Raw genomic sequence first — 20,413 nt, forward strand, 5'->3', positions numbered from 1 at the left:
GAGCTTCTCTCCACTTTGCAGAAGTCATGGGAGCTCCACCCTGTTGTCTGATCACTTAGTATAAAAAAGTAGACAAGAAGCAAGTTTAAAGTTTCTTGGGTTAAAGATGAAATCTTCAGAATAGCCACTAGGTGTCACAATGGCATAAATCTCACTGCTAGGTAGAAAGCAGTGTCTTTAGGTAGAGAGGTAGTAGTCACACCCAGAGCCAAAGGCCTGGACATTGGCACGTGGCAGATGAGGGCCAGAGGCATAACGCAAAGCTTCTATGCCCCGCTACATGTTCTTTATCATACTTATGTCAAGTCGGATCACTGCTTCCCCTATAGCTACACCCTGGTGGGGCCTTGTTACATATTTCTGTATTTCGTATACAGTATATAGAAGGTATAAGCTGTTCCTGATGATAATCCCCATGGTCATCAGCTGTGATTTTTGAGAGAACCCGAAAGCAAATGTTCAGTTTCTCTGCAGCACCACCACAGGTGAATTGAAGCATTACACCTTTCTGACTGCAACCAATGGGCTGTCAGTGTCCAAAGTAGACAATGGGGGATGCTAATTGCTGTCGCTTTTAACTCTGGCAACTAGATGAAGGTCCTAATTTGGTAATATTGTTTAATAGCTTTAGATCCTACACCCCCATTTATAGAACAACTATTGTTTTAATTTTTATTTAATAAATCCATAGTACACATGAACATAAGCAACTTTGTAATACATCTAATCAGATACATTTGCATCTTTACCCTCATGGACTGATTGTTCATTCTCAATTTATTGGTAAAATTTATATTTAGTGAAGACAAATTATCATATTACTGAGTTACGAGTTGACGGTTGGTGCTCATGAGATTGTATGGAAACGGGAGGAGGAGCTGGAAGCAGTCACAGACATCCTGCTGCAAGTTCTCCTTTTACCATGAATTTAAACTGTAACAGTTGTTTCAGGAGAAATTGCAGCAGAATATCTGTCTCTGCCTTTTGCTCCTCCCTCTTCATAGAACCTTATATGCACAGCTGTCATCTCCTATCTCAGTAATAGGAAAATCTGTCTTCACTGGAAATATAGTTTACAAGTTTACATCTTTTGGCTTTGAATGGCGATTTAAAAATCATTCCAGAAGGAGAAAAAGGTAGATAAGATACTGTATAAGGCCTTGTGCGCACTTGCCAGTTTTTCCTGCGGTTTTGCTGCATGTTTTGCTGCAGAAAATGTTCATAACATCTCTGCAGTGAATCACCAGCAAAACCTATGGAAAAAAACTTGACAGCTGCATGTTTTGCTGCGGGATTCCCGCAGCAAAAACAATTGCATGTCACTTCTTTTTCGCACGTCGCTGCGGGATTTCACTCCATTGACTGCCATGTAATCGTGAAATCCCGCAGGGAATAACGCAGGTAGCAAATTCTGTGCGGTTCATTGCGTTTTCCTGCATTATTCCCTCTGGAATTTCGCAGTTTACCTGCGGTAATGTACAGTACATCGCCTGTCTGCGGTTTGCAGGGAAGTGATGTCATTATGACAGGAAGAGGAAGCGGAGCAGAGAGTAAACACACACAGATCAGACACAGACATAGAACACACACATCACACTCACACACAGACATATAGAATACACATAGAAAGCAAACGGACATATAGAAAAAAAAACACGTGGGCTCCGCTGTATTTTTACCGTCCAGCCAAAGTAAGCACACAGCGGCGGCCCAGTATTCTCAGGCTCGGGAGGGCGAGGGACAGGGTTAATGCCCCCCTCCTCCCGCAGCCGAGAATATCAGCCCACAGCTGCCCCGGGACTGTTGCATGCATTATGCAGCAGTACCGGAGTGTCCCCGGCTCTTCCAGATGCCATGATGCGGTGGCTATCCAGGTAATAATGAGTTAAATGACAGCGGATCGCTGCCATTTAAGTCCATGCTTGATCATGGCAGCATCTATGTGACAGCTGACATGATCAACCTGTAAGTAAAGTGAATAAACACACACACCGAAAAATCCTTTATTTAAAAAAAAAACACAAAAAAGCCCCTGGTTCACCATTTTATTAACCCCTCCCAAAACAAAGCTCCGACGTAATCCACGTCCTGCGATGCTTGCATCCAGCCGCGATTGACACACAGCGCTGAATGCAGCCTCGCAGCGAGCCAGCAGAGGTAATTACCGGTCATTTCCCACAGCCGGTAATGTGAACTCACATTACCACTCGGGAGAAATGCAGCGTGTGCTCACAGGGAATCTATCTATCCCTCTATCTATTCTTCTATCTGTCTTCTATTCTTCTGTCTATTTATCTCTCTGCTATCTATCTCAGAAGGAAATTACTTTTTTTTTTTCAATGTGCTTTATTGCATTGAATGCATTAAAGCACATGTACCAACCCGCATGCGTCAAAACCGCGGCAAAACCGCGGTAAAACCGCGGCAAACCGCATGCGGTTTTTGGGTGCGGTTTGCCACGTTTTTTTTACCGCGGGTGCGGTAATCTTTCAGACCCTGCGGAATTTTCTTAAGAAAATTCCGTTTTCCAGTGCGCACAGGGCTTAATACAAATTTGCTTATGTTCATGTATACAATTGAGTTTTAAAATTAAAGTGATGGCTATTCTTTAAGTATTAGGCACTGTTCAGACCCTTCTTGTCCTCTCACAGGCTCCGGACGGTTAAGACTTTCAGTTCTTGCCGAGGATAGACTACAGATGAAATGGAGGGAGGCAGAAGGACTCAGCAATGGATACAAGGTCCTAGTTAAACCTGTGACAGGTGAGATTATGAAAAATGATGGATCTTCTCCCCTCATAATTTGTAACCAAGACTAAGGCCTAATCTTTTATTTCAGGGGACCCTGAACAGGAGGTAATGCTGAAAACTAAGACCCCTAAAGTAACTGTAGGAGGCCTGGACCCTGGAAAGGAATATGTACTCCAGATACATGTGATCCAGGGGGACAACAACACTCTGATAGCCAAAAAGAGATTTATCAGTGAGTAATCTACACATCCCTCATGGATCATCACTGTCTTTATTAATACATACACCTCAAAAAGTTTACAGAAGGGATTGTAGAAGATTAAAAACATGTCTACTTTCTTCCATAAACCATGCCATTCTTGTCCACATATCGTATTCAAATGCCATTAAAAATGAAAGGCAATGAGCTGCAATACCATACATAGCCTGTTGACATGTGTGGCACTGTTTTGGAATGTAAGAAGCCATATCTTTAATTCTGGACAAATAAATAAATCCTCAGTTCTGAAAATGATTTGCAGAAAGTTGTTAGCCATTTCTGAGAACCTGAGGGACTTTCATGAAGATAGTTAGCTCAGGGTTCAAAGTTTAAATAGTTTGGATTTATGAGAAATGTCAGAAATGATCATGGTTCTCTGTCCATTATCTGAGTGTAGTAGATGATCTGAAAGCTCAAGTCAAGAATGAGAAAAAGAAGCTAGAAGTAACAACAACTTCGAGGACTCCTGAGATGAACTCTCCTCCACCTGTAGAGAGCAGCACATCTGAGACAGGTCTGGGACACAGATGGGATATCAAAGACTAGGTCTCTTCATTTACTTCTATCCTATTGTCTCCTGTCTTCCCTCTTCTCTCTCTTCTCTCTTTATTGACCTTATCTCCCTTTCCTTTTGTCCACTCTTTTGTTTTCCCTTCCTTTCCAGTTATCTATGCTCTTCTCTCCACCGTGTCTTTTCTTGACTTCTCCTTTCCTTCTTTTTCATTTTCTTCTCCTCTGCTTTTTTCCGTTGTCACACATAGCGAGATCGCTAGCGAGATCACTAAAATGTCACAGGTTTTGTGACGTATCAGCGACCTCGCCAGCGATATCGCTGTGTGTGACAAGCAGCAGCGAGCGGGCCCCTGCTGCGAGGTCGCTGATCGTGACAAAATGATTAGGACAATTTTTTGCTCGTTGGTTTCCCGCTGTGCAGCACGCATCGACGTGTTTGACGGCGGGAGACCAACGAGCGCCGGTTTTGAGTGTGCAGGGAGCCGTCGTTACACGGGTCGTTGGTGGCTGATGGCTAGTCGCTGTGGAGATCTGCCTGATTGACAGCTCAACAGCGACCATGTAGCAATGCTCCAGCGATCCCTACCAGGTCTGATCGCTGGTGGGATCGCTGGTACGTCGCTATGTGTAAGGGTACCGTCACACTTTAGCGACACAGCAGCGATCCCACCAGCCCAGCGATCTGACCTGGTCAGGATCGCTGCTGCGTCGCTACATGGTCGCTGGTGAGCTGTCAAACAGGCAGATCTCACCAGCGACCAGTGACCAGCCCCCAGCCAGCAGCGACGTGCAAGCGACGCTGCGCTTGCACGGAGCCGGCGTCTGGAAGCTGCGGACACTGGTAACTCAGGTAAACATCGGGTATGGTTACCCGATGTTTACCTTAGTTACCAGCGCACACCGCTTAGCTTAGCGTGTGCAGGGAGCAGGAGCCGGCACTGGCAGCGTGAGAGCTGCGGAGGCTGGTAACAAAGGTAAATATCGGGTAACCACCTTGGTTAACCGATGTTTACCTTGGTTACAACGTACCGCAGGCTGTCAGACGCCGGCTCCTGCTCCCTGCACATTCAGGATTGTTGCTCTCTCGCTGTCACACACAGCGATGTGTGCTTATCAGCGGGAGAGCAACAATAAAAAAACGAACCAGGGCTGTGTGTAACGAGCAGCCATCTCACAGCAGGGGCCAGATCGCTGCTCAGTGTCACACACCGCGAGATCGCTAATGAGGTCGCTGCTGCGTCACAAAAAACATGACTCAGCAGCGATCTCGCTGTGTGTGAAGTACCCCTAACGGGACCCTATCTCGTCTTTTTCTTTGTTCCGTTCTTATCTTTTTTTTCCTCTCTGCTCTGGTGTCTCCTTTGTTCCTTATCTTTCCCTTTTCCTCTGCCCTCCTCTCTTCTTGTGACTCTACTGTCTTTTTCTCTCCTTTGTCTTTTCTTGTCCTCTCCTTTCTCCTCTTCTCTTCTTTTTCCTGTTTCCTCTCATTTAGCTTTGCTCATTTTGCCCTTTTTCTCTCCTTTTCCTTTTGTTTTCTCTTTTCCGCTCTTATCTTTCTTATTTCATCTTTTTTCAATTCCCATTTTTGTGTTCCTTCCCCTTGTCCATATTCTTTTATTTTGCTTGTTTCTCGCTCTCCCTTTTCATTTTGGCCCCATCCTCCTTCTTCTCACCTTTCTTGTGCTCTCTTTACTTGTCTTTCTCTTTTCTTCTTTCTTTCCCTGTTTTGCTTCATTTAAATAAATATATAAATATTTATTTTTATATAGCGCTAACATATTCCGCAGCGCTTTACATACATCAGGAACACTGTCCCCATTGGGGCTCACAATCTAAATCCCCTATCTGTATGTCTTTGGAGTGTGGGAGGAAACTGGAGAACCCGGAAGAAACCCACGCAAACACGGGGAGAACATACAAACTCCTTGCAGATGGTGTCCTTGGTGGGATTCGAACCCAGGACCCCAGCGCTTCAAGGCTGTAGTACCTCTGAGCCACCGTGCCGCACATTTCCTTCCTTCCTTTGCCAAACACACTAACTTGTTTCCCCTTGTTCTCTTTTACACATTCCCTTATCTTCCTATTTCTTCCTTTCATTTCCCTAGCCAACTAGCCGACTTTGGGTGGTTTTAACTCTATAGTAGTTTTGTTTAGTCCAATATTATTTTCCATTGTAGAGGGGGCAACACTCAGTGATCTTTTGGTCACAGAAAGTACCAAAACACAGGGTCCTGATGTAAAGAGATCTAACCCTCCAAGTACGACAGTGGCGCCCAAACCTACTCAGAAGATTTCTTCCAAGATGGAAAGAGAAGTTTCTTCTACATCTGGTACTCCGCGAAGAGGTGATAAAGTCCCAGACTGCCCGACAGTCAGTTGTCATTACTCTTCCTGAATGAACTGTCCTCTTCTCTCTCTTCAGGATCCATGCACCAGTGTGACACTATCCTCGAGTGGGACATTATTTTACTAGTGGACAGTTCTTGGAGCGTAGGACGTACAAACTTCCGACTTGTGAAAAACTTCCTGTGGGGAATACTCAGCCCCCTCCACATTTCACGGGACAAGATTCGCATTGGTACTGTGACTTTTATGTGACTCTATGGGATAAAAAGCATCAATTAAAAATGTGAGAATGGTGACTAAGTGCTTGGGTATAATAACTGGTGAACAGTGGGCATTGGTATACAGATAGGCTATAGACAAGAAGCTAAAGGTCCACGGCATAAGAGTGATGAAACACTTAACAGAAAGGTTTGAGGCCCAACCATGTGTTGAATTCAGGTTAAAGCAATTCAGGTTACATATGCCTTTATACAAAGATTTTTATTATTGCTCATTTACTTTCTAATTACAAAGTTAAGAAACTTTCTGAATAGTCTTCATTAAAAAATTATATACCCTTTCGCTGTTGTAGAGGGTCTAGATAAATGATTTTCAAAACTGATTCGGCAGCAATCTTCTCTCCCTTACATTCTTTCTGTAAAAACGATAGACGCAGGGAGGGTGTACAGTATATACACATATTTACATTGTCTGTAGTAGGGAGATTGTATCTACAGTCTCAGGGACGGAAATAAAGACAGGCTATAGACCTGGAGATAGGAAAACAAATGAAGATGAAATCAGTTCAGGATAGAAGCTGTGCAAATATTGTATATTATCCAATGAAGACATCACCCACACACCTAACACCCTGCCTGTATTAGGCTATGTGCGCACGTAGCGTAATTACATGCAGTTACGCTGCGCTTTGTAGCGCAGCGTAACTGCATGCGTCTGCGTCCCCTGCACAGTCTATGGAGATTATGCAGGGGCCGTGCGCACGTGGCGTTTTAGAGCACAGCGCTTTGGCTGCTGCCCGAAGCGCGCGTTCTAAGAAGTGACATGTCACTTCTTCCGTGCGCTTTGCCGGCAGCCCCTGCTCTGTCTATGGGAGGAGCTGCAGGCAGAGCGCATGGAATCGGCTTTTTTTTTTTTTCTCTATGGACATTTTCTGCATCGATTTGAAGCGCACGTGTGCTCTTCAGATCGCTGCAGAAATTTCTGCAGGGCTAGTACGCAACGTGCGCACATAGCCTTACTTTGGAAGACAATGGCTCAAGAGAAAATCTGAAAATTGGATCAGGCTGTAAACTGCATAGGAATGAAGATTGCAGAATGAAATTTATTCCAATTTTATTAAGAAATATAACTAGTAGCTTATGTAAAAATCATAGGGTTGAGGACACATTGATTCAGGATGAGTAGCACATTTAGGTTTGCTTAAGGCTACATAGCCTTCAAGATCTAGTTTATAAGGAAGATTAATCAAAGACTCAACCAGCACAATTTGAAGGTCACTATTTTTATTATCTTTGGGGCTTTACTACAGGAGAACTTATAGAAGTATCTAAACATAGAGGAAAACTATTAAGTGAAGATCCTATCACCCAAGAAGAAAGGAAACCATAGTGTTTGGAGATGGGAAATGTATAAGTAATGGAATCGACTCATGCAGTATAGAGTATATACAATAAATTACTCTTGGTCTTGGCCGATCATTTGTTTCTGTAGCTCCCCAGATTTGGATATCTAGACAATGCATGGACCAATGATTTACATGTGTTTCTCCATATTTAGGCCTTTCTCAGTACAGCAGAGAACCACAGACAGAATGGGACCTGAACACATTTACTTCTAAAACCGAAGTCTTAGATGCCATAAAGAGAGTGAAATACAAAGGAGGGAACACATTTACTGGTACATAATGGATGATTTTAACACTTTGCCATGGTCTCGGACCATTATAACACGTATGCTTGGCATATGACTAGGTATGGCTCTCATCCATGTCTTGGAGGAAAATCTCAGAGCAGCCTCTGGGGCCCGACCCTCAGCAGGGAAGGTGTTAATCCTGTTGACAGATGGGAAGTCGCAAGATGACGCAATTACAGTTTCTAAAAGTCTCAAACAATCGGGAATCTACATATTTGCTATTGGTAAGGACACATTGAGGCACCAGATCTTCAATCATCAATGTCAGGTGACCTCTAAAACAAATGTATCTCGACATTTTGGATTTGTAGGGGTTAAGAACGCAGATGAATCTGAATTGAGAGAAATGGCATCTGAGCCCACAGAGCTGACTTTACACATGGTTCCTGACTTCCCAATGCTTAGCTCCTTGGTGGGAGATGTGTCTCGAGCTCTCTGCATGAGACTGAAGATGAGGAGGAGGGAAGCAGATCTTGGTAAGACATATCGGAGTTGGACTGGGTTAAAATTATCTTTTGCTTGGCTTCTTAGTAATACTTGTCCATCTTTTACAGGGTCCTGGCATATTGCTGGACCACGTTTGGTTGACCCTCATCCCAGCCCTACACAACTAGTGGTCTCAGATGTAACTGCTAAGAGCATGCGGATCTCCTGGACACCTCCTCAGCAGCCAGTCAGGAAGTATCGTATAGTTTATTATCCATCCCGAGGAGGGACCCCTCAAGAGGTGGGACAGCTGGTTATCATAGTTGTCCTTTTCTTCTTCCAGAAATGGCACAAAACCTGTCAATGGGTTGGGTCAGGTAACACAGCTTTGCTCCATTAAAGTGTATAGAGCTGAGCTGGAAAACCACACACAAACCGTGGACAGATTAGTACTAAACTGTCCTGATGCTTCCTCACTAATTGTACCATATACCAGTACTATGCAGTACAATGCCATGTATAATACTGCCATATAGTAGTGCTAACTAACCGTACACAGCTGTCATCATTTACAGTGATTCTGATTAACCCATATAAAGTTTAGCTGTTCTAGTAGGATTACCCTGACATTTTCTTAGTTGCACCTTAAAACAAATGCCATGGTCCGTAAACACTTTACAACAGAGCAAAAGGATCTCATTGTTAAAATGTATCAATAAGTTAAGAGGCAGGATACAAAAAAATTCCAAAGCATTATAGGTATACCATAGAACACTATAAATATGGTCATCAAGACATACCTTAAAGAGGTGTTCCCACAAACAAAGTTCATTTTAATCAATAGATCTTGAAATAATAATAATTTCTACAATTGGATGTGTTTAAAAAAAATGTTCCTGTGCTGAGATAATCTTATATATGTGTCAATGCTATGTGCTAAGTAATGGCTGTTTCAGCTAGTGCAGGAATATGGTCCGATCATACTGTAATGTGGGCCGGAGAGGTAGTCATAGGCGAGGGCACGCTACAAATATGGAATTTGAGTTGGTGTGGAGGTGTTACCTGGTCGCAGCAGTACTTCTCAGTCATAAGCTGGTTTTTCATCATCTTGTTCATACTATGCAGTTTCGTGGTCACGGATATTAAAGAGGAGTCTATAACCGATAAAAACTGCACGTAGTTTACTAGCAACACGTTTAAAAAACATTTCACTTTGCTTGCAGCAGGTTTCACACTTGATTTCTCATAAGGCATTAACATTGTAGTACAGACCGGCTCTTCCATTACAGATGTAGGCAAGTTCACACCGACTACCAAGGAGGGTGGGGGTTTGGCACCTCACTGTCCCTTGGTTATCCAACCACATGGATGCATTTATCGCTGTGGCTAGACTACTCTTCACAACTGTGCTACTACTTTGGGATCATTCCTCAAGTCGATTCCCCCAGTGTCAGTGACCATCAGTCAACACTGAACCCATCACTGTCTGCACTCTTCATGTTTTGCCAACACCTACATCTAGTCTGCCAAAAGTATGTGATAAATTGAATTATGGTCTGATCTCTTTGGCCATAATGTCAAAAAGTAAGCTTGGTACAAATACAACATTGCACATCACAAAAATAACATCATACCCACAGTGATGCATGGTGGAGGCAGCATTATGCTTTGGGGCTATTCTTCAGAAGCTCGAACAGAGTCTTTAGTCAAGGTGGTGGGAATTGTGGATAGTTCAAAATATCAATTTTGCAACAAATCCTTAAGGCTTCTGCTAAAAAGCTGAACATGAACAGGAATTTCACCATTCAGCACAATAATAATGATGAGGGTAGCTCCAAAATAATCAACAAAAGAATGGCTTCCCAAGAAGAATGTCAATGTTTTGAAATGACGCAGCCAGTGTCCAGACCTGAATCCAATAAAAAATTTGTGGGTGACCAGAAGAGGATGCTGTACACAGGAGATTCCCTGACAATTTGACTAATTTGGAATGTTACTGCAAGGAAGAAGGGGCAAAGATTATCAATTCTAGATGTGCCATGCTGATAGCCTCCTACCCAAAAGACTAAATGCTGTCGTAAATTTAAAGTATACTTCAACAAAGTATTAGTTTAAAGGTGTGCATATTTATGAAACAACATTGTTTACATTTTTTTCCCACCCATAAACAATTGAATTGTACAGATTTTGGATGATATTTCAAAAGTTCTCAAAAGATTCTTTTATGTATGATTTTATTACATGACATAAGGTTAGCATTTTAAGAGAGGTGTGTAGACTTATTCATGTCAACTGAATGTACTGTCGTAGGTCTTATCCTACCAGATAAATGCCTCTATAATCCTATCATTGATTTCCAGGTAGTGTTAGATGGAGACTCTTCCTCTGCTGTTCTGGTGAATTTGACATCTCGTACAGACTACTTGGTTTCTGTGTTCCCCATCTATATCAGCGGTGTCGGAGCAGGACTTCGTGGAATCACTTCAACCTGTGGGTTCCTAGTAAAAAAAAAAAGAAGTAGCTGATTTTAGGCTTTCCATTTCTCCTCTTCACTAAGTGGCAGAGACCTCATACAAGTCTGTGGAGTATGTAGAGGTCTGCCATTGTATAGCTGACTTTCCGTTGACCACTTACTTATACCCAAATGGTCATCAAAGACAAGTTGTAGAGTGGTCGCTCAAGTATAATAGGGGGGGAAAGGATTTGAAAAAGAGGACTAAATCATTGTGATACCAATTGCTTTTAAAAGTTCATAAGTTGCATTTTGGATAATTCTTCTAAGTTGACTAATATCTATAATTTATCATCTGGTATGATTATTCCTACCAGCACCATTGACATCTCCACGTGGTCTCACTGTGGATCAAGTGACTGGCTCATCCATGCGGTTACAGTGGCAGCCATCGGAGGGGGCCATGCACTATCTAGTGACCTGCTCTACAGAGACTGATCAGGGTTTGGAGGTGACAGAGGTAACGCTCCTTCTCCCATGTCATGTCCCATGTTCGACTGAACCAATATTTAATAACTATTGCATTGCAGAATAAGGTGGAGAACACAAAGTTCTCGCTATCTGGGCTGTGGCCAGGAACCCTGTATAGTGTGACTGTGGTGGCAGTGTTCGGAGAAGAGTCCAGTGACCCTGTCACAATTCAGCAGAGGACAGGTAAGTCCTGCTAATCTCATTACCTTGATAACCATGCATAAAGGTCATTAGTTTCAGTCATGAGAGCAATCCTTCCATTTTCATTCTCTAATACGTCCCTAATAATAGTACCATATAGTAAAAAAAATACCAGTTCTATATAATGCTATACATAAAAGTGCCAAAATAGTGTTAAATAGTGCCTAGATCAGGGGTCCCCAACCAGTAGCTTGGGAGCCACTTGTGGCTCGTGGGCTTGTGATATGTCGCTCGTGGCTGTCTTCAACCTTGGTGCATATGTGGCGCCCCTGAGGCTTCCGTCGCCACAGAGACATTGCACCTCAGCCAGAGGTGTGATGTCCCATTCTGGGTAAGGAAAGGAGTAAACGCCGGTCCGCAGGCAAATTTACACTACACCCATTGTTAGGCACACACAGGGACCGGGGATAGTGGAAGCTACCCCCCATGCTGCATGCTGGGGGGGCCCTAAGACCCATCCCTTCTCCCATAGGGTAGGGTCTAGCAATTGGTGAGGTGGGAGTAGCCAACAGAGAGTAGAGTAGAGACAGGAAGGTCAAGTTTAGTCAGATAGAGTTTGGAGTTGAAGTGAGTGAGAAGTCTGCGGAAGGCAGAGGAGGCAGATAGTCTGAGGAGTGAGGAGAGAAACAGCAAGAGAAAGTGACGCTTCCTGGTGGAGACCCTGGGGCCCAGCTAGGCCCAGGTGACACCACAGCAGAGAACCACAGAAAGGATTCCAGGGCCACTGCAAGGCTTTCAAGCTTGTGGCCTGTTCCACCAAGCCATCGGGTGGAGGGATCAAGCTGCATACGGGGAACGGTCCCTAAAAAGAGAAGTAATTTCCAAAGGTGAACACCAAGGCCCAGGGTGGTTGCAAGCGCCCAGGGGCAAATCCCACTGTAGAACCCCTGGGAAGAGGGCACAGTACCAGCTAGGCAAGCCTTCTTGTCCAGAATCTATAGTGGAGGCCAATACAGATCTATCCAGAAAAGTCAAGGCTTTGAAGACAGCTGAAGAAAGGGACACAATAGAAGGGTGCACCGGCTTTTATTCCCAGATCTACCCGGGATGCGTGGAGGTCCCTGATAGTGGGTTCCAGCAGTCCAAAGGCACCAGTGTGCTGCAGCCCAGGAACTGTGAGTAAACATCTTGAAACTGCACCCCCTGGTGTTGCCTCCATTATTTCGCCTGCACTGCACCATCTACAACACCATCATAGACTCTTACAAGCACCAACGGTTGCCCCGGGGTACCGCTCCACCTGTGGGGAGCAGGACCATCCAAGCTGCCATTCCACCAGCCCCGAAGGCCCCATACAGCAGCGGCGACTTAATAGCCGCAAACCACAGGTGGCGTCACGAATAACCTAAAAACTTTATTATTAATCACCACCCCCACTGAAGCCATATTAGTTGACCCCGCCAGGGTCACGGAGTCGGGCCCTGCCACCACTGACTACCCCCGGACTAGTCCGGCCCGGCACTGGGTGTCCCATAGCCCTGGGGTGGGCGAGTCACATAACCACAAGGTCTAGCAAACAGCTATCAAGAGCAAGTCTCCACATGGTGACTTTTGTGAGTAGGCCCACCCAGAAGAGCAGATCTGAATGGGATAAGGTAGGAACCCCTTGATCTTGGTATACTGCCTTGGTGTGATTTCTGTGGAAACACCTTTGGCTGTCATTATACTGGTAATTGGTCTGTGAGTGTCACTACTTGAGGAGGCGGCAGCTGGATGTGGCTCGCGACCCTGTCTCAGAACTGAATGTGGCTCGTGACCCTCTTTCAGAGCTGAATGTGGCTCTCATAGTCAGAAAGGCTGGGGACCTCTGGCCTAGATGATAATATCTACACAAAAGTGCTTGACTTGACCATGACCTTACCCCTGAACTGCCAATGATTCTACCATGAAGTGTGTTGCGATATTGGCCTCCTTTATACAATCCACTTAATGGCAGGTTGAGCGCACGTGCAAGGCAGGTTTAGGAGATTTTTGGCACTTTTTCCATGAAGTAGATTGTCTGGAAAATGTCATTCATGACCAGGGGGCTTAACTACCGTATATGATCCAAGCCAGGACTGGTCAAGGGGAAACAAAGCCTTGCCAGACTAGTCCTGGCTCATTTATACAGTGTGTCCACACATATCCTGTCCACCGCCATTAACTTGAGAACGGCGGCAGCTATAAGAATAGAAATGGTGTCTAGGTATAGTAAAGTAGCCATGCGCTATGCAGTGAAACCACCTATAGCGCCACCTGGTGGAAAACAACGGAGTTAGCATTCTTATCTCGAAAATGGAACGAGATAGAGAAAAAAAGTGAATTACAAAGTTGTAGGGCATCATCAATTCAATACGAATTGACACCTTGCATACAGAAATGCTAAGAACGTTTATAACTCACAAGGCTGCGGACGTGAAACGATACCTCATGGAGACCTTCCTACAAGTCATTGGGTATGGTGGCTGCGTGAAGTGGCCTCCACGCTGACCTGACCTGACCCCATTGGACTTCATTACTTCTTTCTGTGAGGTCACATCAAACAGCAGGTGTATGAGACCCCTCCACCAATATTGCAGGATCTACGACGACGTATCACAGATGCTTGTGCAAACGTGTCACCTACCATATTGCACAACGTGCCGCAAGATACAGTATGCTGTCCAGAGTCCAGATGTGCATTGCAGCGGATGGTGGTCACTTTGAGCATCAATGTTAAATGAGCACCATATGTGTGACCAGCATTCAAAGTTTTGGGGGGTCATGGGTTTTATACAGTTAGGTCCAGAAATTTTTGGACAGTGACACAAGTTTTGTTATTTTAGCTGTTTACAAAAACATGTTCAGAAATACAATTATATATATATAATATGGGCTGAAAGTGCACACTCCCAGCTGCAATATGAGAGTTTTCACATCCAAATCGGAGAAAGGGTTTAGGAATCATAGCTCTGTAATGCATAGCCTCCTCTTTTTCAAGGGACCAAAAGTAATTGGACAAGGGACTCTAAAAGCTGCAATTAACTCTGAAGGCGTCTCCCTCGTTAACCTGTAATCAATGAAGTAGTTAAAAGGTCTGGGATTGATTACAGGTGTGTGGTTTTGCATTTGGAAGTTGTTGCTGTGACCAGACAACATGCGGTCTAAGGAACTCTCAATTGAGGTGAAGCAGAACATCCTGAGGCTGAAAAAAAAGAAAAAATCCATCAGAGAGATAGCAGACATGCTTGGAGTAGCAAAATCAACAGTCGGGTACATTCTGAGAAAAAAGGAATTGACTGGTGAGCTTGGGAACTCAAAAAGGCCTGGGCGTCCACGGATGACAACAGTGGTGGATGATCGCCGCATACTTTCTTTGGTGAAGAAGAACCCGTTCACAACATCAACTGAAGTCCAGAACACTCTCAGTGAAGTAGGTGTATCTGTCTCTAAGTCAACAGTAAAGAGAAGACTCCATGAAAGTAAATACAAAGGGTTCACATCTAGATGCAAACCATTAATCAATTCCAAAAATAGACAGGCCAGAGTTAAATTTGCTGAAAAACACCTCATGAAGCCAACTCAGTTCTGGAAAAGTATTCTATGGACAGATGAGACAAAGATCAACCTGTACCAGAATGATGGGAAGAAAAAAGTTTGGAGAAGAAAGGGAACGGCACATGATCCAAGGCACACCACATCCTCTGTAAAACATGGTGGAGGCAACGTGATGGCATGGGCATGCATGGCTTTCAGTGGCACTGGATCACTTGTGTTTATTGATGACATAACAGCAGACAAGAGTAGCCGGATGAATTCTGAAGTGTACCGGGATATACTTTCAGCCCAGATTCAGCCAAATGCCGCAAAGTTGATCGGACGGCGCTTCATAGTACAGATGGACAATGACCCCAAGCATACAGCCAAAGCTACCCAGGAGTTCATGAGTGCAAAAAAGTGGAACATTCTGCAATGGCCAAGTCAATCACCAGATCTTAACCCAATTGAGCATGCATTTCACTTGCTCAAATCCAGACTTAAGACGGAAAGACCCACAAACAAGCAAGACCTGAAGGCTGCGGCTGTAAAGGCCTGGCAAAGCATTAAGAAGGAGGAAACCCAGCGTTTGGTGATGTCCATGAATTCCAGACTTAAGGCAGTGATTGCCTCCAAAGGATTCGCAACAAAATATTGAAAATAAAAATATTTTGTTTGGGTTTGGTTTATTTGTCCAATTACTTTTGACCTCCTAAAATGTGGAGTGTTTGTAAAGAAATGTGTACAATTCCTACAATTTCTATCAGATAGTTTTGTTCAAACCTTCAAATTAAACGTTACAATCTGCACTTGAATTCTGTTGTAGAGGTTTCATTTCAAATCCAATGTGGTGGCATGCAGAGCCCAACTCGCGAAAATTGTGTCACTGTCCAAATATTTCTGGACCTAACTGTATCATAGCATTTCTGTATGCAAGGTGTCGATTTGTATTGAATTGATGATGCCCTACAATTTTTTAATTCACTTTTTTTCTCTATCTCGTTCTGTTTTCGAGATAAAATGCTAACTCTATTATTTTCCACCAGGTGGCACTGTAGGTGGTTTCATTGCGTAGTGCATGGTTACTTTACTATACCTAGACACCACTTCTATTCCTATAGCTACCGCCGTTCTCAAGTTACTGGCGGTGGACAGAATATGGTTGGACACACTGTATATGACAAGCTTTATTATAAAAAAGCTTTTATAAAACAAAAGCTTCATTATTATCCTGCTGTCAGCATATATGTAATCATAGTGGCAGTTTCCCATTGATGGGGGGCCTGACAGTTTCTTTTAAAGAGGTTGAACTGGATTAGAAAACCATGGCTTTTTATTCTAGGAATAGCATTCATTACCCATGTCTTTAGGTTGTGTCAGGTATGATAGTTCCTTTCTATTTAAGTGATTGTACATAGGCTATGTGAGCAAAATACACTCCTACTGTGCCTTTGGAACGCCAAATTAATAAAATTTGTTTTATAAGCGCTTGGGAAATCAATGCAGCACAAATGCTCAGTAGTGTAATGAAAGTTTTTGCTTTATTACATCATGTGAATAGTTTTTATAGTATCTCAAACAAAGAAATAACTTCTCAGAACTATGCACAAATAAGAGCTACAGGGGTGTGTGTAGAAATGTGAAACTTCCCTGCCCATCAGTGTTAGCTGAGCCCTATAACATCATTCAGTTATAAGACAAGATGGATTCTATAAGAACAAAACGGATTGTATTCGCTCACAGTTACAATAGTACACACAAACTGCAGTATGGCACTATTTTGGAGGAAATGAGCCAGATTAATGTAATCTCGACCAATCTGTTTTAAATTTGTTCCAGAACCAGTCCCCCGAAATTTAGACTTCACCAATGTCACACACAGCACTGTCACCATCAACTGGGAGAAGATGCCCGATGACGGACCCGTCCAGCACGTCTCATACACATCTCACACGGATGACAGCAATAATGGAGAGGTAAGCATGAAGTTTTTTGCCTCGTGGTTCCTATGGCTGTCTATGAGCATATCTCATATTCCAGGGCTGCTCTGTGGAGATGATGAGAGTGACACACATCCCCTCTGAGCGGAGATGATGATATCAGGAGGCCCCGGGATCTAGTCACAGCTAATCCTTTGCATGACAGGCTTGATGCTTCTACATTATCCATCCCCCAAAGGTGACACTGTTCATATTGTGATTCATCCTGATGACATGAGGCTCTTCCCAGGATCTCTGCTTCTAAATCTGGTACAGAATGTAACCCTTAGTTTTCCTCATGCGTCTGCATGCAGCTCTGGAGAAACCATTATACCAGTGGGGCATAGCGTAGTTTACCAGCGACCGGTGAAGGCAAGTATTTCACCGCCTAGGCAAGTATTTCACCGCCTAAGCTAGTAATAATGCCTCCAGAATATCCCCTTGAAATAAATAATGTATCCTGAAGACTCCCTAATGCCTTATTAATGCTTCTTAACAAAAAAGTGCCTCCTTTAGAAAGCATTGATGGCCACTTAATGCCCTATTAACAATTAATGATGCCCCCTCCAAAAGTAATACTGCCACTTTTGAACCCTAATGCACAAACAATAAAGTTTATACTCACCTAATGCAACACTTCAAAGAGATCCGGGGCACAGAGGATAGCGTCATTATTGCTGCATACTTTAATCTATTGAAGTGCTGAGCTACTAAGAGATTTGGGCTCAAGGAATCTGCCCTTATCCCCCTCCTCATGCTACGTCACTGTATTTTAACAATACCTGCACCCACTATAATGGGGTTGCCATTACTGGAAACATTTTCGGAAACAATATTGAAAATCTATATTTTTAAAGTGTCCCGTCAAGGGGGAAGCTATAGGGAATGTAGGGGTAGCAGTTGCATCTAGGGCCTGTTGCCCCAAGACCCCTTTTTCTGAGAAGGAGGAAAAACCAGTATTAGTTATAGCACATAGTAGACGGAATCCTACTACAGATTTTGCATTGGGGCCCACAACAGAATGTGTTCAATTTCCCTGCAGCTCCCCCACAGGAGAAATGAAGTATTACACTGTTCTAATTGAAATCAACGGGCTGCCTGAGTAATGTATGAAAGGGCCGGGTCCTAGAGCAAGAGGCATTCTTTCAACCCACTCTATGTTGTAGCTAATAGAAAATGGCCAGTAATGTGGCACCTGATTCGAATAAAGGGGTTAACCAGAGCCTCTCACTTTCTTATTGAGAGGTGAGAGGCAGCACTGCTGGCGTGGTGTCCATTGGCTATTTGCCAGGTATCATGCAGACCTGGCAGGTATTGTGCACCTTTCTGTACTAATTTGGACACATGTCGGGTGTGCAGAATACCTGGCGAATGGCCGACAGATGTCACTTCAGCAGCACCACTCACCTTCCAATGCGTAAGTTACAAGCGCTGGGTTACTAACTTCCCAAAAGAGTATTTCAAAATATGTTTTCCAAGCCAGATATCTCCATTCACTGTCATTTTATGGAGATGTAGAAATTAGACATGAATGGTTAAAAGTCGCGCTGCTGTCCACAAAGGAAAATGCTGGTGCTTGAAAATGTGATTTTATTCAACGCGTTTCGGAGTTAAATACTTTTTCATCAGGATAATCACAATCTGATGAGATTATCCTGATGGAGTATTTAACTCCAAAACGCGTTGAATATCATCACTGTTTCAAGCACCAGCATTTTCCTTTGTGGACAGTAGCGCAACTTTTAACCCTTCATCTCCAGTAGCTAGACTTCACGCTGTGGGGGCAGCTGCAGCTGTCATCAGTTTCACCCTCCAGGTGAGTAGGCTATTTGTCCTGTATTGTTTCTCCACTGTGTTCACAGATAAGACCCTATTCGCGCTGGTCCCTTCCTAATCCATTTTATGGAGATGACTGGCTGCCAAATTAGGCTGCTTTCACACTACGTTTTTTTAGCATGCGTCATGAACGTTTTTTTGCTGCAAAAGCGGATCCTGTTTTTGCAAAGAAAAACGCATGCAAACGCATGTGTTATTTTGCAGAATCTTGTCACTTTAAGTTTATGGGCGGGCATTGGAGTCATGTGATCGGGAGTGAGGGGAACTGAACGTGAAAGACTGGGAGCCGACATCTGACAGCTGCGGAGGCTCGTAACCAAGGTAAACATCGGGTAACTTGCTTGGATACCCGATATTTACATTGGTTATGAGCGTCTGCAGCTGCTAGGAGCCGGCTTCCTGCACACATAACCAAGGTAAACATCAGGTAACTTGCTTGCATACTCGATATTTACATTGGTTACGAGCGTCTGCAGCTGCCAGGAGCAGGGCTGTCTGCTCCCTGCACACGTAACCAAGATAAACATCGGGTAACTAAGCCTGCGGTTACCCGATATTTACCTTGGTTACGAGCGTCCTCCGCTCTCAGGTGGGGGAGAGAGGAGAGAGAGGGAGGGGGAGAGAGGGAGGGGGAGAGAGAGACTGATCACGCGAGGCTGGATTCTGGGCATGCTCAGTAGAGCCAGCATGATCCTGTCTATCAGCATGCCAGCGTTCACATGCGTTTGCATGTTATTTAGTCAGGATCTAGCAATTTGCAGTATTTGGACGCAGCTCAAAAATGCTACAGGTAGCATTTTTGAAAAAAGTTAAAAAACTGCAAGTCGCTGGATCCAAACTATAATGCACGCAAACGCAGGTGAACGCATGTTGACGCGAGTCCATTGCAAATGCATTGAAATGAAAACGCATTTGTACTGGATCCGTTTTTGCGTTAAAAAAACGTTCATGACGGATGTTAAAAAAACGTAGTGTGAAAGCAGCCTTACTATGGCACTGCTTATCTTTGGAAAGATAAAAGAAGGTCTGTCAAGCATTATAAAATCTGAAAGTCTTTGGACACCACTATAAACCAATGTCCAATATAGCACGTAAGGTTGGTGGTACATCACAGTATAAGGTAATGCATAGATTTGAAGCTATAGGGTTTGTCAAGGAAGGAAGTGTAAGAAAGACCCAGAAGGTTGGAGATTCAGCTAGCCACATGAGACATCAGGCTTATTAGATGGTGACATGCACAAAAATTCTGAAAACGCATCCAGGCCTAATGTATCTCACTGCTGAGGGTTTGTTACAACTGTATCCAGTCTAGACTGTGGATGGTTGACCTTGTTTTTACATCTCCTCTCTGCAGATCGAAGTGTCTGATGGTGGCTCCTCCGTGACCTTGAAGTCACTGACCTCGCAGACTCTCTACATTGTCACCGTCACCTTCCCGCACAGTGATCCGAAGGCCTTGTCTATACTGACCGGGAACTTCACAACTTGTAAGTGACAGGCGATTACCCTTATACCCATTCTGTTTCTGGCACTGCCATGCTCTCTGAGGAGCGGTGCCCTTATCTGTCCTCAGATTTGGACAAGGGTGTTTGCCTTTCGCAGGCTTTGCTGCCACATGCTCTTGTGTTTAGACTCCAGGCTCCTCGGTCAATTAGTTTTAATTACAGAGCTCTGGATGTCACTTTTAATGGCAGAGCCATCGGGCGCTTAGGGA

At 43.9% G+C, this 20,413-nt stretch overlaps 1 protein-coding gene across 1 annotated transcript in view; it reads left to right on the forward strand.

The window, feature by feature from the left end:
• The window catches only part of COL20A1 (collagen type XX alpha 1 chain), a 249,980-nt gene that overhangs the window by 40,493 nt on the left and 189,074 nt on the right, over window positions 1–20,413 (forward strand). The window contains exons 3-16 of the mRNA XM_075350433.1: window positions 2,652–2,762; window positions 2,839–2,982; window positions 3,407–3,523; window positions 5,700–5,867; window positions 5,945–6,100; window positions 7,645–7,764; window positions 7,839–8,003; window positions 8,091–8,255; window positions 8,334–8,506; window positions 10,566–10,695; window positions 11,035–11,177; window positions 11,248–11,371; window positions 16,724–16,860; window positions 20,054–20,186. Coding sequence (XP_075206548.1) covers window positions 2,652–2,762; window positions 2,839–2,982; window positions 3,407–3,523; window positions 5,700–5,867; window positions 5,945–6,100; window positions 7,645–7,764; window positions 7,839–8,003; window positions 8,091–8,255; window positions 8,334–8,506; window positions 10,566–10,695; window positions 11,035–11,177; window positions 11,248–11,371; window positions 16,724–16,860; window positions 20,054–20,186 — 1,986 coding nt within the window. The remainder of the gene's footprint in view (window positions 1–2,651; window positions 2,763–2,838; window positions 2,983–3,406; window positions 3,524–5,699; window positions 5,868–5,944; window positions 6,101–7,644; window positions 7,765–7,838; window positions 8,004–8,090; window positions 8,256–8,333; window positions 8,507–10,565; window positions 10,696–11,034; window positions 11,178–11,247; window positions 11,372–16,723; window positions 16,861–20,053; window positions 20,187–20,413) is intronic.

The sequence above is a fragment of the Anomaloglossus baeobatrachus genome, chromosome 5 (assembly GCF_048569485.1).
Source record: "Anomaloglossus baeobatrachus isolate aAnoBae1 chromosome 5, aAnoBae1.hap1, whole genome shotgun sequence".
Lineage (NCBI taxonomy): Eukaryota > Metazoa > Chordata > Amphibia > Anura > Aromobatidae > Anomaloglossus > Anomaloglossus baeobatrachus.